At 46.7% G+C, this 27,307-nt stretch overlaps 4 protein-coding genes across 12 annotated transcripts in view; 2 read left to right on the top strand and 2 right to left on the bottom strand.

Annotated features, from left to right (window-relative positions):
• usp37 (ubiquitin specific peptidase 37) lies at positions 1-9,733 on the bottom strand. 3 transcript variants are annotated; one of them, XM_085921017.1, is made up of 24 exons: positions 9,619-9,733; positions 6,429-6,652; positions 6,029-6,179; positions 5,813-5,904; positions 5,536-5,651; positions 5,330-5,407; positions 5,021-5,109; positions 4,846-4,942; positions 4,606-4,761; positions 4,391-4,522; positions 4,182-4,305; positions 3,900-4,084; positions 3,724-3,841; positions 3,273-3,352; positions 3,016-3,174; positions 2,873-2,926; positions 2,608-2,758; positions 2,309-2,522; positions 2,071-2,240; positions 1,924-1,984; positions 1,637-1,752; positions 1,491-1,560; positions 1,266-1,404; positions 1-970 (listed from the first exon to the last, which is right to left on the bottom strand). In XM_085921017.1, exons 2-24 carry the CDS (start codon positions 6,600-6,602, stop codon positions 886-888), a joined length of 2,811 nt encoding a protein of 936 aa, XP_085777143.1. In that variant the 5' UTR covers positions 6,603-6,652; positions 9,619-9,733; the 3' UTR covers positions 1-885. The 3 variants fall into 3 exon arrangements, with proteins under 3 accessions (XP_085777143.1, XP_085777142.1, XP_085777141.1); XM_085921016.1 differs by lacking the exon at positions 9,619-9,733 and adding an exon at positions 8,205-8,320; XM_085921015.1 differs by lacking the exon at positions 9,619-9,733 and adding an exon at positions 7,204-7,399.
• Positions 7,416-10,680, top strand: cnot9 (CCR4-NOT transcription complex subunit 9). 2 transcript variants are annotated; one of them, XM_085921026.1, is made up of 8 exons: positions 7,417-7,794; positions 8,644-8,829; positions 8,898-9,013; positions 9,105-9,214; positions 9,293-9,402; positions 9,677-9,775; positions 9,841-9,932; positions 10,040-10,680. In XM_085921026.1, exons 1-8 carry the CDS (start codon positions 7,777-7,779, stop codon positions 10,206-10,208), a joined length of 900 nt encoding a protein of 299 aa, XP_085777152.1. In that variant the 5' UTR covers positions 7,417-7,776; the 3' UTR covers positions 10,209-10,680. The 2 variants fall into 2 exon arrangements, with proteins under 2 accessions (XP_085777151.1, XP_085777152.1); XM_085921025.1 differs by having other exon boundaries at positions 7,416-7,794; positions 9,105-9,402.
• The window catches only part of znf142 (zinc finger protein 142), an 18,206-nt gene continuing 719 nt past the window's right edge, over positions 9,821-27,307 (bottom strand). For all 3 annotated transcript variants that reach the window (XM_085921014.1, XM_085921013.1, XM_085921012.1), the window contains exons 2-10: positions 27,024-27,197; positions 26,744-26,846; positions 26,189-26,392; positions 25,193-26,002; positions 24,720-24,897; positions 19,153-21,613; positions 18,904-19,009; positions 18,079-18,541; positions 9,821-9,965 (exon numbers count right to left, since the gene is read on the bottom strand). In XM_085921014.1, coding sequence (XP_085777140.1) covers positions 9,962-9,965; positions 18,079-18,541; positions 18,904-19,009; positions 19,153-21,613; positions 24,720-24,897; positions 25,193-26,002; positions 26,189-26,392; positions 26,744-26,846; positions 27,024-27,197 — 4,503 coding nt within the window. In that variant the 3' untranslated portion in view covers positions 9,821-9,961. The remainder of the gene's footprint in view (positions 9,966-18,078; positions 18,542-18,903; positions 19,010-19,152; positions 21,614-24,719; positions 24,898-25,192; positions 26,003-26,188; positions 26,393-26,743; positions 26,847-27,023; positions 27,198-27,307) is intronic.
• LOC147051389 (1-phosphatidylinositol 4,5-bisphosphate phosphodiesterase delta-4-like) lies at positions 11,553-17,986 on the top strand. 4 transcript variants are annotated; one of them, XM_085921019.1, is made up of 16 exons: positions 11,553-11,749; positions 12,974-13,026; positions 13,110-13,268; positions 13,426-13,654; positions 13,920-14,049; positions 14,124-14,355; positions 14,605-14,806; positions 14,924-15,068; positions 15,151-15,303; positions 15,730-15,882; positions 16,044-16,206; positions 16,271-16,387; positions 16,476-16,654; positions 16,724-16,856; positions 16,936-17,085; positions 17,168-17,986. In XM_085921019.1, the coding sequence occupies exons 2-16, from the start codon at positions 13,008-13,010 to the stop codon at positions 17,257-17,259; spliced, it is 2,256 nt and encodes a 751-aa protein (XP_085777145.1). In that variant the 5' UTR covers positions 11,553-11,749; positions 12,974-13,007; the 3' UTR covers positions 17,260-17,986. The 4 variants fall into 4 exon arrangements, with proteins under 4 accessions (XP_085777145.1, XP_085777146.1, XP_085777144.1 ...); XM_085921020.1 differs by having other exon boundaries at positions 12,977-13,026; XM_085921018.1 differs by having other exon boundaries at positions 12,974-13,268.

Consider the following 27,307-nt stretch of genomic DNA (forward strand, 5'->3'; position numbering starts at 1 on the left):
TTCATTGAAGTGTTTTATTACCAAAGTCTGCTGTAAGAATTCTGTCAGGTTGAACAAGGAGGCTGCACAGGAAACTGAACGTGGCCAATTCCCGGAGGGTGTCATGGTTACGGACATGAGTTACTAGTCTCTGCAAAACGACTGAACGGGACCGATGACGGTTCAGACTTAAACGTAACACATTTCGCTTCCCTGGTGTTCTGCATCTTTGCCGGTCCATTTGGAGAAACAACCCGAGGTTGCAATAAATAGAAAAACTCTGACTAAAAATTGCTTACTTAATTTTGACAAAAATATTGGGTGAAGAAAAAACAAATTTAAAGCTTATACATAAACATTTACGAAAGACTTGAGGAGGCACACGAGCAAAACGCAAGACCCAGAAGGGCTTTTTTGCTGGAACTTGTAAGGACTAAAGCACAAAGAGCAGCTTCAGAAAAAAACACACAAAAAAAAAAAAAATCGACACAGTGCTCGCTTGAATTGTGTCAAAAAAGGATATTGCACTGACTGTACCCGCAAAATACAGTAACTCTCTCTACACTCTAAATAATAGCTTATCATCCAACATCGTCATTTTGTAATCGGTTCACAAAAGGGAGGAAATCGAAACACTTCCAGTAGCTCTTGCTGTGGCAAGTTAATCAAACAATTATTTGATAGAACTGTAGCAAAGCATAACTAGACCCCCAAAACAATTGATCAAATGGGTTTGAGACGACCTTTTAAGCGCTTCAGTCACGCGTACGGTTGGTTCTTTCTGTTCTCTGTTTTGCCAAACAAGTGCCAACATTGAAAACTGGGTTGGGAGGGGCCGAGCAATCAGTAGTAAATAAGACACCAGTTACGGTCAGGCTGTTTTGTGGTCCAAGGTGTGGTGGGGGCTCAGAGGGGTTGCAGAACATTTCTGCCCAAGTCCGAGACATTGCCGGGGGCCTTCTCCATTTCGGACAGCTGCTCAAACACGTCCCTGGGGGCACAAGGAGAGGAAATAAATCAATATCGGTTCCGATCAAATCAACGGCTGCCGTCCAAATAAGAGTTTTCCTGCCCGAGCAGAATATTGTGTCATCACTGATTGAGACAGCAGGAACGGGTTTGAACCGCCATCTCACCCACAGTGATGAAGTTCATCTCCTCTAACACGATAACTCACAGGCGTCACCGATTAGACACGGCAAGTGCATTTGGAAGAGGTCGAAACAACTGCACTCTTGCAATTGAATCATTTTCAAATCATAGTCACTAAACTGCCAGCGACTCACTTGTGCATGTAGAAGAAAATGTATCCGCTGCGGTCGCGCTCCCGCTGGACGGCCGCCTCCTGCGTGCGCGACACGTCCAGGTCGTTGTACGTCAGCCACGACTGCTTCTTCATGTCGTACACGTCGCTGATGTAATGGCCTGACAAAAAGAAGCCAACCGCTTACCGTGCGTTGCCCAAATAAAAGGAGCATTCCAGAGCAGAAAGAATATTTGGAGTCTCTCACCAGAGGTGGAGCTGCTCCCGATGTGGCTGACGACACTGATGAGCCGAAAAGAGTTGGCCAAGTCCCCGCACTGCGGAACGGAAGAGACGCCACGGGGTCTTCAGAAACACAAATCGCTCACGTGGTCGCGGATGAATGCGAGCTACCTCTGCGTTCCTCTTGAGGCTCTCGACTTCGGCTTCCGTGTATTCCATGTCGAGCACATCTTCGTTGCCGGAGTCGTCGTCCGAGCATATGTGCTCGGGCAAAGAATTGTTGAACTCTGTCGAGAGTGACACCGCTGTTGAGCTCTCATATTTACGACACACGTTTGCGGCTTTGAAAGAAACGTGGTGGAAAGTTGCTTCAATCTTTTGGCAGCTGCCAATTTTCCCCAAATGTTGACATTGAGTCCGCCCCCCATATAGGGAGGGAAAGGTCGGTCGGTTCCCACCTTGCAAGCTGAGCTCGGTGGCCCTCTTCAGATCATCCGCCTCTCTTAACTCTTGGGCTTCCTGTGTGCAAATGCAAAGGACACAAGAAATTAGAAAGGGTAGAAAGATTCCTTCCAAATGCTTCTGACACATTTACAGAGACATACATGCTCCTTGAGGCTTTGAGCCAGCGCTTGCTGCAACTCCTGATCCTCCCTCTCCTGATCCAAGTTGTATTGCTGGACCCAATCGATTTCCCCCTGTTGGCCCTGCGAACCTTCTGGGGTTTGGTTCTCTTTGTTCTCGTCCATGGTCAAGTCCAAGGAATCCAGCACGTCTAAATACAGGTGCAACTTAAAGCTTTCCACCCAGTATGCGGCCTTTTACACACACACACAAACATACTTGCGGGTTGTTTGGCGTCCGTCTCCATCAGCTCAGCGTGATAGGCCAGTTCCTGGGCATCCGCGTCGCCGAAGCCCGTGTCCGGGCTGCTCGTGGGCTCGTCGTCCAGGACCAAAGGCGGCGCGGTGACGCCGGCCTCCTGCCGACTGAACTCTAGCACCGCTTCTAACATTTCGTCGTCGTTGATCCCACTGAGATCTGCTGGATCTCCCCGCTAAGAACAACGAGAACCGCGTCAAGGAAAAACAAAACAGGGGAAGGGGGAAAAAAAGGTCATTTTTCCCTCCAGGAACCTTCACCTCTTCTGGTCGTTCGTCATCTTCTGGCAGACTGCTGCTGAGTGGTCGTCTGCGGGCGGTGCTGGCCTTTCTGCAAAGCTTCTCCTCTTCGGAGTCCGAGTCCACTGGCGCAGATGCGTTGTTGCAATTAGCTGTCTTTCCTGCGGGTTTCCTATAACGCACAACATTAGGATCTACATTCAAACTGGCTCAAGAGTAATTGTTCGCTGTTAATACAACCGTTTGACCACCAGACAGAGAACGTTATTGCATAATCGGCATTTACCGGAGAGGAGCCATGGACGCGCTGAGTGGTTGTGATGTTTTAAGTGCTCTGGACCTTTAAAGAGGATGTGAAAGAAAAAAGAAAAACAAACGTTATTTTTCAGTTAAAAAAAAACCTGGAGTCCTGGGTCCTGGAGGTCTTACGCTTGTGAACTCCAGCCGAGAGGGATGGGGGGCCGTGTGGAGTCGGTGCAATGTGACAGTAGGGTCAGGTAGCGGGGTATCACCACCTGCTGGCCGAGCTTGCTGTTCAGAGACAGCTGGGCGTTAAAATTGTACCTTTTCAGATGGAGGATGAGCACTCTGCAAGGGGAGGAACAAAAAAAAAAGAAAGAAAAAAAAGTCAACTGAACAGCCACCGCTTTTGTTGGTCACTCCGCACATGCTCGCTTGCGGCTTACCTGGGTAGTTTGCTGAATTTGTGTGTAACCGTGGCTGCTTTTCGATTGCACTTCTCACAGGAATATTCAATTTCCTCCAACTGCAAAAGGAAAACATTCTTTTGAATTTGGGTATCTTGAAGTCTTTCCAGAGAGGATTTTGCAACACATAATGGGGAAAAAGAAGGCGGAGTCGTTTCTACTCCCAAGTGAAATTCCACGTCAGACTGTACATGAATTGCAAGTTTTGTATTTAAAACCACCGTGCATTTTGTCTTGTCTTAAAGTCTGTTAGCTTCATGCTAAGACGTAACAGGAAAGGCCATAGACAGGCTAATGAATAGCATTCCTTACTGACTGCTCGCACCGACAACAGGAGTGGAAGTTTCTAAAATAATAATCATAATAATAATTTAAAAAAAACTAAAGGATCGACACAAAGTGTTTAAGAATTGCATCAAAGTGCATTCACCCTGAAAAACAGATCTAGGGAATCTTGGATTGATCGAAGTGGGAGGGTCGTCTTCCTGCGAGGTAGGTCGATGGACAGGTCGTTGAACTGCTCGCGCTTGATCAGCACTTCGCCACAACTGCAAAAGACAGAGTTAGAAGTCTTCGCCTTGTTCGGTATCAAGCTCCCGGCCTCACCTTTTGCACGTGATGGTGTGTTGCACTTCGAAGGCCATGTTGACAGCCACAGGGCAGGTGTAGATGCGAGAGGTGTCGGCTTCTTCGCCGGGATCCGGCTTGGCCGCAGATGCCTGACTTTTGTTCACTTTCTCCATGTCGTCTTTCAGCTGGTCCAGACACTGGCTGAGAAACTCGTGAGCGTCCTGGTGGTGAAGAAGCGGCACGAAGGACACAAGACAACTCTGTTCAAACAAAAGTGACCCGCGAAAAGATTTGTCTTTGATGGGGTGGTCATTTTACATTCTGCATATTTCCAGAGAAACGCTCGGCGGTGGAAGAGATGGCACTTTTCACTTTCCTCAAGAGGTCCTTTTGCGTTTCCGGGCAACCCACGTCCTTCTTGGCCAGAAGATGAGCAAAACGACTGGACGCGCATCACAACAAGTTGAAGAAAAGATTTAGAGCACGGTGCGCCCAATTGAATGGAAATGCACTTTTGCGGGGCCTACCTGAGCAGCGCATTGGTGGGCACTTTCTTCCAAGGGATGCTCTGCCTCAGCAGGTCATTGGAGAAGGACGGGAGGCTCAAGAGTGACTGCAGAATGGAATTCATGTAGCAAGTGTTGCCCAAATTTGAAAACCTGCCATCCGTTCACACATCGGACAGAGCAGTGAGCAGAAAACCCCAGCGGCGAGGGTGGCCTCTAATGGGCTAAACCGTTACCCTTGCAGGGGAGGCTGCGACTGGAGTGGGGCCGAGGGCCTCGGCTTGTTCCAGCCGCCGTAATCCACGGAGGGTCGCACTTTCTTGGAAGGAGTGGAGTGAACGGGCAGCAGGAGGCTGCGCTTGGCCGCGGGCGACGCCGATGTACTCGTCGCCCTGAGATATGGGAAATGTCGCTCGCATTGAACGGGCGTCGTAAACGAACAGGGACGCTCTTTGCGGAAGAGGCGCGGAGCTGACCTTTCTGAAAAGGAGTGGCCCTGGCTGTAATCCTTGGTCGCGGATCCTCTGCTGTAGAATGAAGTCGGCTGGAGGGGAGTCGTTGAAGCCAGGGGAGCTGAGAGGAAGTCAAAATGCTGAAAAATACTGCGCAACACGTGAGATGAAATCGAGATGGCACTGCTCGGGGTTTTACCTAAACTGCGATTGTCCTCTGCTTGCTTCATTTTTTCTTTGAAAATCAGCAAAATCTCCCTAGATGGGTCCGAAATGGCTTTGTTGTTGCTTTGGGGGGGAAAAAAAAAAAAAACTAAACACACACACAAAGAACACTTTTTTTTCTCTTTTCTTTTAAACTGATACAGCTGCACACAGACTGTATTAACCCACTCCCTGCTAGCTTAATGCTAATACATGATGGGAAACGCACGCACAATAGGGCTACTGGATATTGTGTATTCACAGTTTATCTTTGCAATTGTGTTCAAGTGGGAATTACTTTTACCTGGAGGAGTCATTTTCCTTGGGGTAGTCCTCAGTCAAGTCATTTTCAGAGGCGAGGTGTCGCTTTCTCTTCTCACTCCTGGACAAAACAATGATTTGCAAACTAAACAACAATTTGCAAATAATTCAAACATACTTGAAAGCTTCTTTGAGACACCAAAAAGGATTCGCTTCCGACATCAATAGCAAAGCAAACATTCAACGTGCCGGTTGTCGGAATGTCCGGTTCGAGTTGACGTGGAGGCGGCTCTGCTCGAGCTGCACAGAGGTTTACGCGGCGTGGAATCCTCCCGTCCCTCTGCAATCTGACGTCTCGTCGTTGTCTGCAAGACGTTCAAAGGCCGAACCCTCCGATTACAATATGGCTTCAGTTCATTTATGCGGAATCGATTATATAATAGTAAACACTTGCAGAGAGTTACATAAATAAAGCGTTGCTATTTACTATTATTGCTTATCGTGAAATTTTAATGCCAGCGCTCACCTGTCTCTCCGCAGAGGGACTGATGTCATTCTTCAATGAGCGGCGGGTTGGCAGACTGAAGTTTACACTTCCATTGGATGATTTTAAAACACCTTAGAAAGAAGAGAAGAATCTTGGTTAATGTATTTTTTTTGCACATTTGACAATTGGTGATTTTGTTCTCATATTTTTGTAAGTAAGTAAGTAAGTAATAGCAAGTAATAGGCCTCTCATTACTTGTCTTTCCTTGCATGAGCTTCTCCAGATAGTCATTAGTCTTCCGGGCCAAAGTGGAAGACATCTGGTCCAGGACGATCAACCGGTTGTCTTTCAAATACAGCGAGATTCGGTTGATGCCAAAGGAGACTTTCTTCACATTTTGATTCAGCTGGGGATGAGAAAACAAATTATGATTTGGTTCATTACATTGCTTTTTATTTTGGAAGGCATTCGACAGTCACAATGAAGGCAACTTATCAGAAACAACAACTACTCATACACACAATAAATTAACCCTGTTGCTGCTGTACAGCAATTTGGTAGATCCACATGATTGTGACTTGGAAAGCTCAGGGAAAGTCCATAGAAATAAATGGTGCTTTAAAAAAAAAAACTACTCGAATCATTTCAATATTACCTCAAAGGTTTTGCAATAGCCTCCGGAGTTGAATTTCAAACATAACTTGACTTTGTTGTCCTTTTCCAGGATCTCAAAGGTGCCTTCCCTCCAACGCGAGACGCCGACATCATCGCCGGTGTAGCGCATCTTCACAGCGCCGCCACTGGACACTTTAGGCACTAGGGTGGCCATGGCTTAGCGATCCCGTCGGTGCACTTTGGAGGTTGTGAGTCAATCGAATCCTGTGTGGAAAAAGACACATCAAAAGTAGATGTTGTGGTCACTTGCTCAACTCAAACAAAATTAAGCTCTCGTATCAATAACTGAAAGACGAAAGACACAAAATGCCTCAAATGAAAAAGTACAGATACTAATACTTCACTTAAAGTCAAATTGTGTGTCAATTTAAAAACTATCTTCTCTGCCGCCTCGTGACGTGAGGGGGTAAACTAGCACGGCGGCTGTCCACTCCGTGACCGCCGCAGAAAAGCGGAGAGAAAAGACGACCAGACCGCGACCGAGCACTCGCTCAATTCAAGGAAATTCTACCAATAGAACTTGGCCACGTATTAACAGAAACAATTTCAATTCACAAGAATCCCGCGGGTTTGCCCATACCGGGGGCAATAAACGTCCTCGCGGCAACACGCATCGAATGGACGGATGGAGGGCCGACATTAGCGGTTAGGCTAGTAAAGCTAACGTGGCTAACAGGCTAATTTGCCCGCTTGCCATATCGGGGAGGTGAAAACGGTGACCTGGTTTTCCACAGCATAGCTCGAAATGTTATTACCTTCTCCTGGTCTACGCTCGCCCGGGAACGTTCACTATCAAAACGTCGCTGTTCGGATATCAAAGTTTGTTTGGCCGGCATTCACCGCCGGCGATTTGTATGGTATCTTGTTGACACAGAGGAGAGGACTCGCACTCGCAGTAGCGTATTACGATGATGGCGGGAAGCTGAAATTTTACCCCGGAAACAAATAAATACCACGGAAATGACGCGAGAAAACGCTGTTCACTTTGCGCACTTCGCGTCGGATCACGCGATAATTTATTAGCTATTAGCGGTTCGCCGGAGTCGAAAGTGGAGACCGCCTTTTTCTTTTTGCGACGATAAGGCCAATTCCAAAGTATTGTTTGCGTTTGCAGGATGCAATTTGTTTCTCCTTTTGGCTGTGCCACGTTGAGTCGTTTGTAATGTAGTGTGAACACACTGCTCGCTCCAGCGTGAAGACATGAGTTGCTAGCGGCTAGTTGCGGCTAACGTTAGCTAGCGCTAACAGTTTTGTCAACTTTACCTCCACTCGCCATTGAAATTCTTCTTTATTGCATTTTTTTAACTATCCCCTCTAAGATTGTGAGAATGCTGGCTACGGGAGCCGTAAGTTTTTTTTTCTTCAGCATTTGTTTAGTAGAGTTATTCAACTATTGTGCTAAATGAATGCCCCTATTTTTGTAACAACCAGTCACTCCCACCGTTTGGCGTCATGAACGTAAATTCTCAGACATCATTTTTGATCGAGTAAATATATTTCACAAGTCAAAATACATTATTTAAAACCGGCATACTAATAATAATACTGGGTTAAGCACAAAGCTTGTAAACGCTTCGACGCAAATATCACTTGTCTTTCCCAATCGTTATTGATTCAATTCAAATACACGACATTAAATACAGCTTATCTGATAAGATACCTGCAAAAGAGCGTTGACTTATGATAAGCCTTATTATATGTCAAAGTGTTTCATTTGACAATATCAGGTTTACTCCTACAAACGGTGAAAACCTACCAATTTCTGGAAAAGGTCTCAAAAGTCAATTGTGGCTGAGATTTTAGAAATGATCTTGATTACAGAAGATATGTTACAAATTTCAAGAAAGCTTTAATCCTTTGAAATTTTTGGAAGAAGGGGCATCAGAAATGGTAGTCAGATGAAGCCCTGCTGAACCTGATGTCATAAAGGTTCAAATGATTCCTTTGTGCTTCCAAGAAGCACAACAAGGAAAAGTGTTGATGGGCAGCTACATCCCCTAAATTACACAATATTAAAACAAAATGGTGCATAGAAACAACACTGGCCTAGAACAAAGTAAATTCTCAGTCATAAAAGATGACCCAAAATGTGAGAATAGTGGTGGGACTTTGAAAACGTTCATTTAGATGGAGTGGTGTTTTACTGAGGGGGTATAAAAATGGCACATTCTTGACATTCTCTGGCCTTTTGACAGGCTGTCACCAACGTCACAGCCTTGGCTCAGGTAGACCGGGAAAAGATCTACCAGTGGATAAATGAGCTGTCCAGCCCCGAGACCCGAGAGAACGCTTTGCTGGAGCTCAGCAAGAAACGAGAATCTGTGCCTGACTTGGCCCCCATGCTCTGGCACTCGTGTGGCACCATCGCCGCCCTTTTGCAGGTATCCGTCCAGCCGCCCGTCACACGAGTATTTTCCTAGATCGTCTTAAGTCTCTCGCCTCGTATTAGGAAATCGTCAACATCTATCCCTCGATAAACCCGCCGACGCTGACGGCCCATCAGTCCAACAGAGTGTGCAACGCATTAGCGCTTCTCCAGTGCGTCGCCTCGCACCCGGAAACGAGGTATTTTATAAGCATTTTTGTGAAATCATTTGAGTAATACTTTGAATATAACCTAAAAGAATGAATTTGAATGCCTTTCACGTACGTCTAGGTCGGCCTTTCTGGCGGCACACATCCCCCTTTTCCTGTATCCCTTTCTGCACACGGTCAGCAAAACGCGCCCGTTCGAGTACCTGCGTCTTACCAGCCTGGGTGTCATCGGTGCGTGTATTTTCTACACTTTTCTACGTCTTTGCTTGCCGTTTGTCTGCCTAAGCAGCCTCTCTGTCGTCACGACAGGCGCTTTGGTCAAAACAGATGAGCAGGAAGTGATCAACTTCCTCCTCACGACGGAGATCATCCCACTGTGTCTGCGTATTATGGAATCTGGGAGTGAACTCTCCAAGACGGTACTAAACTACTGTTTACATGCACAGCTGTGCTTAAGCCAAGGCTTTGCTCAAACAAGTGATTTGCCAAAGAGGATGGATAGGTGATGGAAAATGTGATTTTTTTAATGGAAACGTCTTGCCAAACAATCTGGTCAATTCTGAAAATGTGTCTGAGAGCAAGTTGTGTGGTTTGAAATGAATGGGGGGGGAAAAAAATATGAAATGTCTTCTTACAAGTACTTTGGGCTTCAGGTCGTCGCCGTTCTCTAATGTCTCAGTTTGGGTGCGTTAGGTGGCCACGTTCATCCTGCAGAAGATCCTGTTGGACGACACCGGGCTGGCCTACATCTGCCAAACGTACGAGCGCTTCTCCCACGTGGCCATGATCCTGGTGAGTGTCGGTCGCCGCCGTCTGAAGCTCGCAGCGCGTGACGCTGCCGCTCCTCGTGTCTGCAGGGCAAGATGGTGTTGCAGTTGTCCAAGGAGCCTTCGGCGCGTCTGCTGAAGCACGTGGTTCGATGCTACCTCCGCCTCTCGGATAATCTCCGGTACGTAGCGGAGAGGCGTCGTTCTCATTTCACCTTAGGAGAAGCAAATGGGAAGATGAATACTGTGTAGCCATTGAAGATGTCTGCCATCCATTTTGTGTGTTCAGAGCCAGAGAAGCTCTGCGGCAGTGTCTGCCCGACCAGTTGAAGGACAGCACCTTTGCGCAGGTGCTGAAAGATGACACAACCACCAAGCGTTGGCTGGCCCAGTTGGTGAAGAACCTCCAGGAGGGCCAGGTGACAGACGCCCGGGGAATCCCCTTGGCCCCCCAGTGATGCTGCGAGTCGCTCGTATGTTTGCCAAATGCGGTGCTAAGACAGGCTGCGTGGTGAAGGGCTCCGTTACAGTCGATTACATTTGGTTTTGGCGTTTTGCTCACATTTGTTGCCAGTCTCCTGATCTCCGCTGGCGCCCCCCCCCATGGTTAGATGGAAGACCCGCCACTGTCAATATTAGTGGGTATCTTGTGTTTGGTTTTGGCCACCTCACTTTTGGAAGTTTATGAGTTGTTTTACGGTTGAATGAGCAAAAGGTTTTGTACCAAATCATGTCTGAAGTTGTCAATACTGTACCTTCAGTACTGTTGTAAATAGCAAATGTCAACCAACGTTTGGCGCATAAATGACTGCCAGCCCTTTCAAAATGTTTTTGCCAATTTTTTTTTTTCCTGAAATTTTCTTTACGTAAGAAAAACACACTTGAAATAGAATTGTTCATTTCAGATCAATAAAGCTTTAAAATAGCAAATGTTGTCTTTGGTTTATTTTTATTTTTTTTAAATCAAATGTTCCATATGTCAGACAGACTGACTCGGACTAAAGTGGTCAGGGCACAGTCAAAAATCTAATAAATGACTTTTTGTGACATTTTGGGCCGAGCGCATGGCCAGTGCATTAACGCACCATGCTACCATATAGCCTCCATTAGCCTGTCAGATGCATTTGTTTTCTCTAAACGCAAGCTCTTCTGAACTAAGTACGTGCGCTGCATTCTTGCCAAATAGCCTTTTACGAGCAGAGATTACACAGCAAGTCAATATGGGCCTGCATTAGTCAGATTGGAAAGGAGTCTGCATTTATGGTATCCATAAATACATTTGGCTTGACTTATTTACATGACCTAAACAAGATTTCTTTTTTCTTCTCAATTGAAAACAGCACACGCAATAAATATAGATTAAGTCCGCCAACCACCGAGCAGCAAAACTAAAGCTGTTTAGAAATTCAATCAAACTAGGAATTGAATATCATGACAAAGAACATGTTTTTATATACTTGGGTGGACAATGGACATGCACTCTGGGGACCCAACTCAGTACACTATAGGCAATTTAAAGTCCAATTTCCCCCTCATATCCCCCCCTCTGAGAATACTCTGTTCACAAAATGGAAAGAAGTAGGATATGCCCTTTGAATCATTGCCAAATTCTTTGTGGAGAAGACTTGCCACATGATGCCCACAGATGAGGCAAATGCAGCAAAAGGAAAGCAGGCTGCAGCGGCAAGAGGGAGTGGCTGCAAAGGGAAGGAAGGAAGGAAGCCTCAGGAGGAGGAGGAGGAGGAGGAGGAAAAGCTCACGCAACCTAGCCGTTTCGGTGACCAAGACATTTCTCCTCGGACACTCCCAGTGCTTAAACGCTCCCCGGACCTTGCGAGCGAGCGTTTGGATGCCACATCCAAGGACGTGTCATCCCTGATTTTCCACAATGCATCAAGCCCATCCCCCCAGGACAAGCAAGAGACCGTTAGTGGGGGAGCCGCTTTAAATTGACCGCGTCTGGACGTCTGACTCGTCTCCTGGGAGACCTCCACTTTCGGTAAATCAAACTATTCTTAGTATCACCGTAATAGAGACTGCTTTTGTGTCTGCAGAATATGTATTCATTTTGGGGGTTTTATGGAGGAGGGTGGGTATGATGAAGTCACATCTTTATAGTCTCTGGTTCTAATTTACAGTCTGCACCAAAGACTTTGGTCAGTTTTCTGCGAGCAGATTCCATGTTTACTTGTGTGAGGAAGGAGGGAAACTACTGGGCCTCCCCCCGGTTCATGTTTGCCAGTCTCCTGTGATTGTGACATGTTTGTTTTGGCAAAATAGGACTGACGATCTCACCTTTAACGGTCCTGTGAAATCAGTTTTTCCCGGAACAGCAATCAGAGCGACCTGCTTGTTTCATGATCTAGATAGAAGTGTTCCAAATGGCACAAATCCCAATCAACATTGCTGCTTATAGTTCATGATAAGCTCAAGTAGTCAATTAAGATTCAGTGCATCGCCACTAACAGATCACAAATCACGGACAATCAATATTCCGCTTGTGCCTATTCCTCATGAGTTCCTTTTAGGACAGCGTTTGCAAATAAACCGGTGAAGCGTGCAAAGATCAGAGGCCAAATGAGACAGCCAGAACGGTCCCATTGCCGACATTTAAAAGGAGGGCAACAGAATGAAGCCGAGCAGAAGCAATTTCCACAGATTTGAGCCAACCAGTGACAGATGCAAGACATTTGTTTTGCCGTTAATTTCCAGATTCCGTCTGGCCAGACATCCGGGTGGCTTTGCGCGTGTGGTCAGTGAACTTCCCCATGAGATTGGTTTTAACAATGACTCATCTCGCCTCAGGGAAGAGAATTCACTTTGACGGTGCTAAAAAAAAAAAGCGCACAATTGTGACCTTATTTACAGCGCCTTGTGACTGCATAACACAGTTGTTATTATTGCATAAAGTGAAGAATTGAATTGTCTGAATTTAGGTTTCAAACTCATAGTCAATTGGATATAAGCAAGCAAGATTTTTTTGTGCCGGCTGCTCAAACATGATTGGGTCAAACTGACCCGGGGACATTACTCATGTTCCTGAGAGTTAAACTTGGGGTGTGGGAGAACTTTGGTGTTTTTGAAGCAAAGCTAAATCTGTGTTGTTTCAGGATACGCTTGAAAGGATAAGATATCTCTGGGGTGCCAACTCAGGCTCCGTAGAAAAACATTGTCTTCAAACAAATCAAATCCATCCCATCCGCTAACATTTGTCTCATTTTAGCAGCTTTCCCTTGGCATGATTTCGGGCTAACACAATGGAGTCTCAGGGTTCACGTGAGTATATGTGAATAAGTCACACGACGCCCAACGTGGCTCCTTCATATTGGCGCTATTTATGACATTTTTTGGGCCTCCAGTTCTACACAATGACCCAGACATCAAGGTGATGATGGCGGGATCCACTTTAAGAAAGGTCAAGGCCCGTACGTGGAAAAAGCAAAGGCATTTCCGACTCCTGGAGGATGGTCTGAGTATCTGGGTCAAGTCCAGATGGCTGGGAAAAGGACACACCACCTGTAAGTTCCCAACAACCAAATGTCACTCAGTTACTGTAGATCTTACTCCTTCATTCTCATGACTAATCAATAAATTCTCAGAATATTGCTGTCAGTCTGGTTCTAGGTAATGGGTCACGATAGTTAACCCCCCCCCCCCATAATGATTTCTTGACAGTTTCGGTCATGGACGTGGAAGCGGTGCGCGAGGGCCACCACTCGGAGGTCTTGCAGAGCATCACGGACGAGTTCCCGGCCGACCTCTGTTTCACTGTGGTGTTTCACGGTCGTCAAGGCAACCTGGACCTCGTGGCAGAGTCCCCGGAGGAGTCTCGAGCCTGGATCCAGGGATTACGCAAGCTCATCCATAGGGCTCAAACCATGGACGAGAAACAGAGACTCAATCAGTATCCTTAATATTTACTATGGGACACGTCCTTCTTTAAGTCACATGTGAGCTGGAGTCCATCACAGCTGACTTTGGGCAAGACCTCCATTGTAGTGAATGACTTAAAATGATGACATTCTACAACAAATAATTTTGTGGACCCCCATGTTATGGCTTGCCGAGCCCCGGGGGTTCCTGGACTCCAGTTTAAGAACCACTGTTTCAATTTCATAAATGACAACTCATCTAAAATCCATTCCAAGTTTCCCTGAACATCCTCTCAGGTGGGTCCAAGACTGGTTTCAAAAGGCTGACAAAAACAAAGACGGGAAAATAGACTTCAAAGAAGTGCGGAAACTGTTGAAGATGATGAACGTGGAGATGAACGAGGAACACGCTCTCTATCTCTTCACGGTATGATTTGCAAATAATCGGTTGGTCCTCAAACATGTCGACAAAAGCATCAGCCATCTTTGTTTGGTTTCCAGATGGCTGACCGATCGCAGAGCGGGTCCCTGGAACTCGAGCAGTTTGTCCTTTTCTACAAGATGCTGACCCAGAGAGACGAAGTGTGGAGAGTGTTCCAGGACTATTCTGGAGATGGGGAGATGTTAATGCTGGAGGAGCTGGAGAACTTCCTGACTGTAGAGCAGCAGGAGGGAGAAGGAAGCACCCGGCATGCCAAGGAGCTGATAGAGCGCCATGAACCATCAGAAACAGGTCAGTTCGGACTTGAATATGGATTCATCATACCAACAAGAGAAGGAGCCGAGTGCATGTCCCACTGGGCAATTTATCATAGTCCATTTACCTTGGTTAGATTCTTCAGAATGTCAAAGTACCCATGACCCATTACAATTGACTAAAGAATATAAGAATGCATGTGAATAGTCTTTTGATGAAGCTCTGGATGTTTCTTAAAGCCCACCACTTCTTGGAAATGTTTAATTCTGATCTCTCTCTGAGCAGCCAAGAGGCAAGGCACCATGTCCCTTGATGGCTTCCAAATGTATCTGTGCTCCCCGGAGGGCTCCATATTCAAACCCGACCGTCTGGGTCTCTACCAGGACATGAGCCAGCCGCTCAGCCACTACTTTATCTCCTCCTCGCATAACACCTACCTGATGGAGGACCAGCTGCGAGGCCAGAGCAGCCTTGAGGCCTACATACAGTAAGAGCTGCTGTTCATACCACTTGCCCCCCCCCCCATCCATCGTACAGTGGACTTGAGATTTCTAACCACACGCTCAAATCATGACGACTTCTTTTAAATACGTGTGCAACACAGGGCCCTCAAGAGAGGCTGTCGCTGCGTTGAGGTGGACTGCTGGGACGGCAGCGACGGGGAGCCGGTGGTGTATCACGGCCACACTCTCACTTCCAAGATCCTCTTTAAGGACATTATTGCAACACTGAATGAATACGCCTTTACGGTGGGTAGCACTTACCACACATTACACAAAGCAAAATGAAAAGGAAATGCATCTGATATGCGGTTCTGACTTTTCTTGATAGACATCCGACTTCCCGGTCATCTTGTCCCTTGAGAATCATTGCAGTGTGGAGCAGCAGACAGTCATGGCTCGCCATTTGAGCAAGATCTTGGGTGACACGTTGCTAAGGAACGTTTTGGACGGACACGCCACTCAGTGTCTTCCCTCGCCACATGTCAGTCCAATCACAATTATAATGATGGAAACAAATTAGGCCCCAAAAGCAAGCACGAAATTGGGTGGATATGTCTATTATGACAAGACTCAGGAACAAGGCTCAAGAACCAACGCCTGACGATTTTAAATATTCATTGTGGAAAAAGTGAACTTTAAATCTGATATAAACGTTTCGCAACACATGTAGTTTTAAGCAAATCTCTGAATATGTGGATTTGTGTAAAACTTTATACACGGTAGCACTCGCAATCCTGTTTGCAGCTAAGTCTCCATTAGCCATTAGGAAATCAATTTTCGAGCAACAGCATGTCAATGGCAAAATGCATTTTGGCGTCTGTGCAAGAAGACACGGTGTCCTCAAGAGAGTACTCAATTCCATTCAAAGTCCAGCACTAATGATACTGATGATTTTGTCGACGCAAAGGAGCTGAAAGGAAAGGTGCTGCTAAAAGCCAAGAAAATTGGAGCAGCCGAGGGGTCCCCGGACGGAACGCTCACAGATGACATTAGCGACGAGGAAGAGATGGCCAACGGTGAAGCCGTCAAAGAGCTACATGTTGAGAACCAACACGAGAAGGTAGAACTGTGTCCCGAAAACCTCTCAACATGGCTATGCAAAAGATTACGACGTGACATTGGGACTATGATTTACTCAACGGTGCCTTGTGAAAACAGTGGACTGTTCCTTGACTACATTTGTCCTCGCATCTGAAAAGGATTGTTCATTTTCTTCTTCAGGCTCACAAATCCAATTCCAACCTCTCGCGTGAGCTATCCGATCTGGTGGTTTACTGCAAGAGCGTTCACTTCCGTGGTTTTAAGGACAGCCCTTTACACGGCAAATGTAACGAGATGTCCTCGTTCTCTGAGTCCAAAGCCAAGAGGCTCGCCAAGGAAACAGGTAGCAGGAGATCATGAATCCTTCTTGCGCATAGATGCACCACACTTGCTGTACCTTTCTACAGGAGCAGACTTTGTGCAGCACAATGTGCAACAGCTAAGCAGGATTTACCCCAGTGGCCTCAGGACCGACTCTTCAAATTATAACCCTCAGGAATTGTGGAACGTGGGATGCCAGATAGGTGAGGAGCAAAGCTTTATTCCAATCGTGCTCCTCAGAGCCAGATGGCAAACTCTCGATTGACGTCACGTTTCACCTTTTTCTCAAAGTGGCTCTGAACTTCCAGACGGCGGGTCTGGAAATGGACCTCAATGACGGGTTGTTTCAACAGAACGCTCACTGTGGTTACGTGCTCAAACCAAGCTTCTTAAGAGACAACCGCACGCGGTTCAACCCGGAAAAACCCCAAGAGCAGCCAGGCTACAACCCCATGCGCCTATCAATCCAGGTGAGCAGGTCTTGTCCTGGAGTCAATCGCCAATACTTTGAATTGTTACCAACTTGTGTTGTCCTTCAGGTTATAAGTGGGCAGCAACTACCAAAGGTGAACCAGAAAGAGGGCTCTATTGTAGACCCCTTGGTCAGGGTGGAGGTGTACGGGGTAGCGCAGGACCAGGCTAAGGAGGAAACCAGTCACATCAACAACAATGGTACAAGAGACTTGTGCAAATGGATGCTTTAGATTTTATTCAGGCCATAAAAGGCAAAAACTGATTGCTCTTCCTGCAGGGTTTAACCCCGTGTGGAATCAGACTTTGAATTTTGTCATCCACACTCCCGATCTGGCCTTGATTCGCTTCGTTGTGGAAGATTACGACAAGACGTCCAAAAACGACTTCATCGGACAGTACACGTTACCGTTTGGGTGTATGCAACCAGGTTAGCAGCAAGTGACATTTGTTTTGAAAAATAAATCCTCAACGGGACATTAATCTCATTTCTCATCTTTATTCTGTTGCAGGCTACCGTCACATTCATCTGCTTTCAAAAGACGGGACGGCCGTCCCTCCTGCTTCATTGTTTGTTCATGTCAGTATCTCCCAACTCACATGAACTGCTTCACCCTCCAGTTCTTAGGAACAGCAATATTGACCCCAGGGGCTTGTTGAATTATCAGAACAAAAATGATCATCCCAACAACACGACATGTCTCACAATTAACACCATTACTAAACATTACGATCAATATTTATTGCTTTCATATTTTAATTTCTAAAAGTGCATTTTGAAATGTATTTTTTAATGTACTAATACTTGAAATGAAATATTGTCATTTGATGTGTATTATATCTTGCAATGTTGTGCAAAAGTTCACTTTAAAAAGTGAACATCAGTATACATAGATTCCTTAATCACAGAGAAAGAAATTCCAAAATGATTTAAAAAGTCAAAATCATGAAGCATCGTTTTTATCAACGTGAGAGCAAGAACGCTTGAACTTGCCCCCAAAATCTCCGTTCTGTAATTGTGGCTGCCTTACCTGGAAATAATATCTACAAGCGTGCAGTGCTTTGCTGCAAATCAGATCATTGTTCAAATGGGCCCCTAAAAAGGAGTGCCGGAGTCTTGTGCGACAGAAGATATGACAGTTGTTTGTAGAACCCGCCGTATTGATCTTGTTTGTGTATTTGCAAATGTTAGAAATAGTTATGCAGCCATGTTATTTTCTTTTTCTAACAAACAACATGCAAGCTTGCATGAGTTGGCCATGCACACACAGCCTGTTGTGTACAATTTTGGTATATGCAAACCTTATTCTATGCATTAAAAATAAAGATCGTTGTGGTTTTATGACATTGTGTTGCTCATTAATTCACAGTAAAAATATAAGATATGAAGAACAATGCAAACATTCGGTGGCCTTCAACTCACAGTTTGTCTCGATCTTCTTTCTCGACTGCTTCTTTGTTGTTGAGCGTTCCTTGCATAGCCTCCTTCAGGGTGAGGCCACCGGCGTCCGAGTCCCTGGCCACGCCCTGCTCTAGCGGCATCCCCGGGTGGTGCTTCTGCAAATGTCTGACCACCTGAAACCTCTGCTTGGCCCTATACGAGCAGTGACGACAGCCAAACGGCAGCAGCTCGGCGTGGGTCAGGAAGTGGTGCCTGAGGCCGGCGGGCCAGCGGAAGGCCTTGTGGCACACGCCGCAAGTGTACGGCTGCCGGTCGCCGTGCTGCCGCTGGTGGGTCTTTAGGATGAAGCCGGTCTTGAAAGCTTTGCCGCATTCCTCGCAGACGTAGGCCCGCACGTCACAGTGCCGCGTGGTCCTGTGGGTACGGAGGGCATCCGCTCGGTTGGAGCGGTAGTCGCACTGGTCGCAGGCGTGCGGCTTTTCCCCTACAGCCAAATGATATTACGTTTCATTTCAGCTCGGTTTATCGAGCTAAGGCAACTGAGAACAAATTGTCAACCAGCAGACAGAGCGAAATAAAAGCAAATTTCAGGGCGTCGCATGGGTTTGCAAATAGAGCGATGTGGTCGTCTTATGCTATGTCCAGACCACGGGCGAAATATCGCGTCGTGTCTCACGTTTTTTGGTCCTAACTGCAAATGCAAAAGGACAATCATTAAGACACCTTTGTCTATCAATGTAAGTCGTAGGGGACAAATTCCCATGTTCATTTTCAATTTCCTAATCAGTACTTCTTAGTTTTAGACAATAGTAGCTGTACGGCCGTTTAGCCACCTGTGGATCTCACCTGTATGCTTGGTCATGTGGTACTTCAACTGAGTGGCCCACTTGCATTTGTAGCCGCACTCAGGACAAAGGTACTTCTTCTCATCTCTGTGAACTCTCATATGAAGCTTGAGGAAGGCACAACATGGAGAGAAAGAGCTGAGAACATGTGCATAGTACTTCTAAAAGGTTTTACTTTCAATCCCATCATAAACGACAGGATGGTTTGCGCGTTGAAACTCAAACTTCATTCGATTCATTTTGGGCTCACCTTCAGCCTCGAGGGATCCACGCAAGCGTAGCCGCAATCCTCACACCTGTACGGCTTCTCTCCAGTATGAATGCGAACATGCCAGGTGATCTTCTGCTTGTTGCCCGTGGAATAATTGCAATCGGCGCACTTGTACGTGCGCTTTCCGCCGTGTGAGCGCAGGTGGCGTTCCAACACCAGCGGGTGCCGACAAACAAACGCGCAGCTTCCGCACCGGAGTGGTTTGTCTGAGGGGGGACCTCCCTCGTGCTCATCCAGAAGGTGTTGTGCGAGGAGCTGCCTCGTTTTGCCGGCAAAAGAGCAGAGCTGGCAGCGGTGGGCGAGTTGGAGTCTCAGATGAGCTTCAACGCCATCTACGGTCTCAAAAGACTGCCGGTGATGACTCCGTCGATGGTTCCTCAGCGCGGTCTCGCTGCTGCAAGCGTAGTCGCAGCGCTCGCAGGAAAAACGCGCCTTCTGCCGGTGAGCTCGCGTGCGGTGGTTTCTGAGAGCCGCTTCCGAACTGAAGCGAGCCTCGCAATCGGCGCAGTCGTGATGAGAGTCCCCCGTGTGGCACCTGCGAGCGTGTCGTCTTAAGTCGTCCGCCGTGTAGCCACAGTAGTCGCAAAATGAGCAAGGCAGAGCGGGTCGCCTGTCGTGAACGCGTACCTTGTGCTGGCGCAGCTTGGCCGCGGCTCCAAACGTCTTGTCGCAAACACCGCAGACGTGGCGTCCGGTTCCCGTGTGAAGGGATTGGTGCTCTTCCAAACGGTAGCGCCTGGTGGTGGTGAAAGGACAGTGACGGCACGCGTGAGGGGACGAAGCACCTGTCTGCTTTCGTGCCTTGTGTTTTTCTCGCTTGACGGGAGAGCTCTGGTGTAAATGCTTCGGCTTGGCGGCACACGAGGAATTCTGGACCACATCGAGCTCTTCCTGGAGAGCTAAAGCGTTTCCCGATCTGCCTTTCCCATGAGCTTCCTTAACAGGTTGTTTTTCGTTGACTGACATACTGGCTACTTGGCTGTATTTTTGTCCTTTTGCGCAACTGGAAATATGTCGATTGACTGTTGTGAGTTTGACTGATGAAAAACTGCAAAAGTTGCACATGATTTTTTTGGGATGTGTTATGTTTTGATGTACTGAAACATCTCCATGCTGACTGGGATTACGCTCTGGGTCGCTGGGTGTCAAGGCACTATGAACAGAGTCATTAGGATCATGGACCTCTGCTGAAATCTTCTTTGGTTGACAAAGAACTTCAGCTCTTCTGAGGTTTTCAGAAGTGCCCTTATTGGCAGTGCAGTTCTCCTCTATTTGTTTGCCAATAAATGCTTGTGCTTGTGGGCACTTCTCGGCAAGGTGGCCATCAAGGCCCCGTCTCTGTTTGAACTGTGCACCGCACGCCTTGCACACGTGATATTGGGGTCTACCACAACACAAAGACCGACGGTGGCGCTGAAGAGTTTTCTCCTTCTTGGCGACATAAGAGCACCGGTCACAGCGATAAACGTCTTGCGTTGTCATCGCAAGCATCTGGACTCTGCCGTCCAGAACAAGAGCTTCATCTTGCGTTCTTGTAGGCTCTAAAAGACAATCGTGTGCTGAGACGTGCTTTTTCTCTGGTGGACATTTTGGAGTTTCATCCTCAGACTCATAGCAAGATTTCTCACTCTTATAATGAACAGCCTCTTGCTCATCTTCTGCCATGTTGGTTGACACAATGATAGCATCTCTTTCTTTGGCCGAATCCGAGTTGGCGGACGTAATGTGAGAAGTTGCGTCGTCATTTGGCAGAAAAAAGGCTTCACATTCAGGAGTCAATGTTGTTAAAACAAGAGTGCAGTATTCTGGAATGGTATCAGGTAGAGAACTCTGCGATATTCTTTCACCAGTCACCTCCTTATTCACGGCATCGTCAGCATCCAGTGAGGGAACAGCCTCTGAAAGAATTTCTGCAGTTTCACCAACAAACTGAACTTCTAGAGCCCCGAGATCAGGCTGTCCTGTTGGAACCGGTTCTTCCTTGGACACTTCAGATCCTTTATTAGCGACCAGCAAATCCTCCAACATGCTATTGGAGTACTTTTCCCTTTCTTTTGCTGCATAATTGTCCAGCCAGGCTTTGTCGCCAGGGACGTAACCATGAGCTTTTCTTTTGTGCAGGAAGAGACTGATGCTACTGAACGATGAATAGGAACAGAGAGCGCAGCCGTATTGTTTCAGTTTGGTGTGTTTACAGTTCTCGTGGTTTTGAAGGGCTTGCCGGAAACACGTCGTGTATGGGCAGTAGTTACACTTGTGCACGGACGCTGGCTTTCCCTCAGCCGAATGTTTGAGCAACATGTGATTGCGAAGCTCACATTTGCGTTTGCAGGCGTAGGCGCAGATCTCGCATACCAGAGTTTTGGCCTGGTGTCGTAGTTTGTGGCTGTTGAGCTGGTCCATGCGGTGACAACGATATGAGCACTGATCACAATCGTACCTGGAAGAAGAAGGTATGTTAGGCTGGGTGTTGTTTATTAGGTAATCACAAGGACAGATGGTCTTTATTACCTCCGCGCTATGAGCTTAGGGCCGTGGGTTTGCAGTCTTTTCATTTTTGTGCAATTTCTGGTTTGGTCCTTTATCAGGTATGTCAGCCTGGACTTTATACAGTAAATACTCCCCTCCAAAAGCATTGAGGCCAATTCCTTTACAGTCGTATACAATTGCACCCTGATCATTTTCAAGATTTTCCTTCATAAATCATTGGTTGTTTGGATCAGCAATTTCTGGAAAAATCTTGCAAATGATTAGGGGTGCCCAAACCTTTGCATACGACTGTATTTGTGCTGTAGATCGAAAACAAATAAGATGAATAGGAGACAAGAGATAAACAGTTCATATACAGTCAAGTCCAATTTGAAAGTCAGCGTACTTACCAGTAAAGATAGCAAACTTGAGTGAAGAGGTCGTGCCGTGACAATTTGTGTTGTACCGCACAGAAAAGCAGAGCATCTATAGCTCTTCCTTCAACGCCTCTTCATCAGGCGCTTCAAGAGGGAGTAGCCCAAAGAATTCCTGACATTCAAGTGTTTCCTCTGAAGACGCTGCTGGCTTGTCTTGAGTGACGTGCAATTTTTGGGGCCGTTTCTTCATGGTGGTAAGCAGGGTTTCATAGGTTTGCATTGAAGCATCAATCGCATTTTTGAATTGCAATGCACGAACCATATCAGGATCCCACGCGTCCACCATCCCCTGAAGGTCCTTTGCCGTTTTAAACATCGCTGAGAGCCTTTCAAATGACAAGTTTTTGTCTTCGCCATCCTCCTGCAATGGATAACCTTTTAGTTCTGCCTCCTCAGTGGCTGTTTTTTCGAGATCTGAAATATCCATATCGGCCATTGGATCAGACTGCGTGTCGAGGATGTCGTTCAAGTCATCGGGCTCCGTGTTGTAGAAACCTGCCCCTCCTAAACGCTCCGCCAGCTTGACTGCCTTATCCACCGCCGACCGTTGAATTTCTTCAGTGGAGAAGCCCTCAGCCTCATGGACGCATTCCGGCCACAGTTTCTTCCAACATGCGTTAACGGTTTCCGGTTTTAACTCCTGTAGACATACTTGAATGACCTGAAGAGCTGTTGCTATGTTGAACTTCTTCTGTAGCTCTCCAACTGGAATAGTTTTGTCTGTACTCCTTCCGTTCACGATGTGTTGCATGATGTTCCGAGTGTAAAGAGCCTTGAATGTCCGAATGAGGCCTTGATCTAAAGGCTGAATGGTGGGAGGCAAGATCTCAATATGCACTCCCTCATAGAACAAATTCACTGGGTGGTAACTAGCCTTATCCATCGTCAGGCAAATATTAAAGTCCAATCCCTTCTCTGATAGGTACAACTTAGCCTGAGGTATGAAACCTTCGTGGAACCATTCGGTTACTCGGTCTTTCGATATCGACACGTCTGAGTTATGCATCCAAAACACAGGCAGTAGGGATTTGTCCTTGTTCCTCAGGGACCGAGGGTTGGCGGATTTGTAGATCAATGCTGGTTTCATCAGAAAACCAGCCGCATTGCCGCACATAATCAGCACCACCCAATCGTTCTGCCCTTTGAATCCGGTGGCTCTGGCCTCCTCCTTCAAAAACATCCGAGTTGGCATCTTCTTCCAGAACAAGCCTGTCTGGTCCATATTAAAGACTTGTTCGGGCTTGTACCCTTTCTCTTGGATGAGTGCCTTGAAGGTCTCCGGGTATCTGCCGGCCGCTTCCACGTCTGCCGATGCAGATTCCCAATGGGGCGACACGCTCTTGAGCTGGTACCTCTTTCGGAAGCGATCAAACCAGCCCTTGCTCGCGAGAAATTCAATAGGTTCTTCCGACGAGGTCGATTCTCCTTGTTGGCGGTCGTCGTTGGTGGTGTCTTCTTTGTCACGTTGGCAACGTTCACCAACCAGTTCCTGGTAAAGTTCTCTGGCCTTTTTCATCATGGCAATGGTATTCAAAGGAATGTTCTTCTTCCTGCATTCGGTTATCCACCGAACCAATGCCGACTCCATCCTAACGATGTACTTATTACGATTAGATATCACCCTCCTCAAGGTGCGCGAGCCATTCAAGGATACTGTACTTCGGATCTTGGCTTCCTCTTTCTTGAAGGAGCGAATTGTCGACTCGCTCATTCCATAACTGCGTGCGACTGCGGAAAATTTCATGCCTTCGCGGAGCATATCGAGGATCTTGACTTTCTCGTAGAGGGGAATCATCTTCCTCTTGCGTTTGAGCTTCGGGCCAATAAACACCAGAGGTGCGGAGCATTTTGGTGACATCTTAGGGCTTGAAAATAAAGCGTAAAAAAACAAAAACAAACAAAAAAACACTTCACTAATGCAACCATGACACATAAAGATGCAAAAATAAAGGAATTGACCTCACAGCTGTAATACTTTTGGGAGGAACTGCCTTTTATATGTGTACAGATGGTCACCAGGTTAGAGCGATACTTGCTTCTCATACTCGGAGGGGTCAAACAGCATGCAATTAACAGCATGGTCAGTGTGGCTTTATTTGCCACTTGATTGCTTTTATAGATATGGACTCAATGGAGCTTCTCAATCACGTATCTACTTGAATAGTGACTAGTTCTAATTTTGTGTTGGTTAGTGAGACTTGCATACAAATTCAAGTACCTTCTATGACCTTAAAACAATAGAACATCATTTCAAACTCAAGTCAACATAACTCTTGACAACACTTGTTACTTTTCTATTAGCCAGGACTTCAACACCAGCCTATTTAAGGACATTTCAGGAAAGTACCAAAGTCTGTAAATAGAGTTTTTCATTCAATAGCTGAGAATGTGCAGTGCGCTTCCTTGTTTTGATTAAATAATTATAGTGCTTTTATTGCTAGATTTTTTTTCATTTTCACTCAGGTGGTGGGTTATTTGAAGATAGCGCCTACCTTAAATTTTGCTCCGCAACACAAAGCAAAGAAAAAACGCGAAATACTCCAAGACAATTTAGATACTACTGAATTTGGAGGCAACACACCATCAGTTATTGCAGCATCTGGGAAAAAAAGAGGGTTATAACAAGAAGTGGCATGCTACCTGAGGTCTCCCGTGTGCTTCCTCATGTGGACTGTGAGATAGTGCTTCCACTTGGTGACATATCCGCATTCCTCACACAGGAAGTTCCTATCGCCCGAATGTGTGAGCATATGCTTGGAGAGGTACGACTCTTCTCGGCAGCGGTAGTCACACAAGTGACACTTGTGGGGCTTCTCGCCTTGAAAGAGAAAGGAAACGTGGACATGTATTTCAAACACACATGGCTTCAGCAGGTAAAATGCACATTACAGGCTTGAAGTCTGGACATTGCGTCTTGGCCAGTCCAAAGCTTTCTACCTCCAAGATCTCGCGCCGATACCACTTGAGGTGTTTCTCACCTTAGAAATTGCCCAAACAAAGGCGATTGTTGTTTGATTTATGAGGTCAGTACTTTAGACGAACAACATATATTAGCCACGAGTCAGCCGTTCTGCCAAATTCCCACCCCCCAAAAAAGTGAGAACCATCCTCACCACTATGTGTCAGAATGTGTCGATTCAATGCACTCTTGTGCGAGGTCTCGTAGTCACATTGCGAGCAACGGTGGATCTTCTCGTTGGCGTGCGAGCGTTCCAGGTGGCGTTTGAATTCCACCGGGTTGAATGTTGAAAAGTCGCAAAAGTCGCAGCAGTGCTTCTGGCTGCCCGCGTGGCCCTGTCGCTCATGCTCCAGGAGGGCGGCCTTGTTGGAACACGAGAACTCACACTGTGTGCAGTGGTAAGGCAGATGAGTCTTGAAGTGCGCCTCCATGCTCTCCATGCTGGGAAAGACTGCAGCGCAAATGTAATGGCGACATCCCACCGCTGTGATCCCGTGCTCCTCTGCCGAGTGCTGCATGTGAGCCCTGCGCAAATGACTCCGGAAAGGACAATCGCTGTGAAAGCACGCCACCGCCGTTTTGGGTGCTCGCACGTGCTTGGTCCTCATGTGAGCCTTCAGTGTTTGGCTCTTGCCAAAGCTTTGACCGCAAGTGGGACACGCGTAGCGCTTTGGGTCCTCTTCTATTTCATCCGCGTGGACGGTGACGAGGTGGCGGCGGATGGCGTTGGCCTCCACGGCCGAGTAGTCGCACAGATGACAATGGTGGGTTTTTGTGCCAGCCTCGCGGAGCTGGTGCACACGCAATTTGCTCCTGCTGGTGAAGAAGCGCAGGCAGGTGGGACACTGCAGACCTGGGTCGGGATCATGCAAACGCAAGTGTTCTTCCAGATGGGAGCGCATCTTGAAACGCCGTGGACAGTTCTGGCAAATGTAGGAGTGCTCTGCCTTGTCTGCAATGCACGCTAAAAAACACCAAACAAGAAAAAGCTTCATCAACAATCGGTTATTGGTTATTTAAACTTCAAAATCCTGATGGCATACAGCCTGAACAGTATGTCAGCAAAATGTTACGGAGACGCGTGGGAACGGATTTGAATCGTGGAAAAGGGCCTCATCTGTCTCCTTGAATAGCACTTGTGTGAGCATACCTTTGGTCTGCAACGTGTCGTTTCTCTTCACTTTTTTCAGCCTGTGACCTTTTGCGTTTGCGTCTTTGTCATTTTCCAGTTCAACTTCAACTTCTGCTTCATCCCAATCTGATGTTACTGGTGACATCCAAGCCAAGTTTGATTGCCTTATTCGTTTGGGCCTTTCAGTGGAGACTTGGGGTTGGAGGTCTGCATTTTCACAAGCTGTGAACAAAAAGTAGATGATGATTCAGTCTGGGTGAAGGGAATTATAAACACTTATAAAATCTGTGTTCACACCAAACTTTCAGGCTTCTAGTGGAAAGCAAAATAATGCCAGGAAAGGTCTGCCGGTATTGGAAAAGCTGACATTTTTTTGGAGTTAATGGAAGGCACTTCAAATGGCAGCAACTGTCAGGCTGATGAGCATTTACCACGACTGTGATGGGGAGCGCACACTTATCATCTTAGCTGTTTGTTTTTAAATCACCTCTTGGTTTTTTTTTCCTTCCAACTGATTTGCACCTGCCACAGCATTTAAACAGGGGTAAGGAGACTATGTAAGTTTGCACCTACTTTTGAAGCTGCGTAAACATCTCTCTGAGAAGTTACTAGTGGGCTGGCCACCATCTGCAACGTTCTCCACGCTTGTTTCACATTCGACAGGTCCACCCAAGCTCTGGAACAAAAATCATCCAAGCTTTGGTTTGCTTATAACAAGTGCTTAGACCCCAAATATATACTGTGCTAAGATCTCAACCATCACACTCGAAGATTTAAGGCAAAACTGCCAACCACTATTCACACCACTAATGCCCTCCCACCTTCAAAATAAGAAAAATTTAAAATGTCGCACATCATGGCTCATCCTTATTTTGTCTTCTTTCTTCTTGATGTAGCGTACTGTACTCTCGTTGAGGTCATAATAGCGGGCAACTTCGGCAAAACTTTTCCCCTCTTTGAGCAAATCCAGGAGGTTGATCTTCTCCTGGAGCGCCAGAACCCTTTTTAGGCGGCGCACGGGCGGCATCTATGGGAGTCACAGAACAGTACAAAAAGGGAAAAGCGGTGGATACTCATAAATAAGGGTTATTTTTTCGGCTAACAGTAATACACGACATATGATATAGAAAATAGAAC

This window comes from Syngnathus leptorhynchus, chromosome 9 (genome assembly GCF_054491065.1).
Source record: "Syngnathus leptorhynchus isolate UIUO chromosome 9, UIUO_Slep, whole genome shotgun sequence".
Taxonomy (NCBI): Eukaryota; Metazoa; Chordata; class Actinopteri; order Syngnathiformes; family Syngnathidae; genus Syngnathus; species Syngnathus leptorhynchus.

What these genes read in the sequence shown, in the direction of transcription:
- LOC147051389 (XM_085921018.1), top strand. Translation starts at nt 13,088, where the DNA reads ATGACATTTTTTGGGCCTCCAGTTCTACACAATGACCCAGACATCAAG. An exon ending in TTGAGAACCAACACGAGAAG is followed by an intron (nt 15,883 to 16,043) that starts GTAGAACTGTGT and finishes TTTCTTCTTCAG; the next exon opens with GCTCACAAATCCAATTCCAA. An exon ending in GTTTGGGTGTATGCAACCAG is followed by an intron (nt 17,086 to 17,167) that starts GTTAGCAGCAAG and finishes ATTCTGTTGCAG; the next exon opens with GCTACCGTCACATTCATCTG.
- cnot9 (XM_085921025.1), top strand. An exon ending in GCCTCGCACCCGGAAACGAG is followed by an intron (nt 9,014 to 9,104) that starts GTATTTTATAAG and finishes ACGTACGTCTAG; the next exon opens with GTCGGCCTTTCTGGCGGCAC. An exon ending in CCCACGTGGCCATGATCCTG is followed by an intron (nt 9,776 to 9,840) that starts GTGAGTGTCGGT and finishes TCGTGTCTGCAG; the next exon opens with GGCAAGATGGTGTTGCAGTT.
- usp37 (XM_085921017.1), bottom strand. Translation starts at nt 6,602, where the DNA reads ATGGCCACCCTAGTGCCTAAAGTGTCCAGTGGCGGCGCTGTGAAGATG. An exon ending in GCGTCCATGGCTCCTCTCCG is followed by an intron (nt 2,759 to 2,872) that starts GTAAATGCCGAT and finishes TGTGCGTTATAG; the next exon opens with GAAACCCGCAGGAAAGACAG. An exon ending in GGACGCCAAACAACCCGCAA is followed by an intron (nt 2,241 to 2,308) that starts GTATGTTTGTGT and finishes ACCTGTATTTAG; the next exon opens with ACGTGCTGGATTCCTTGGAC.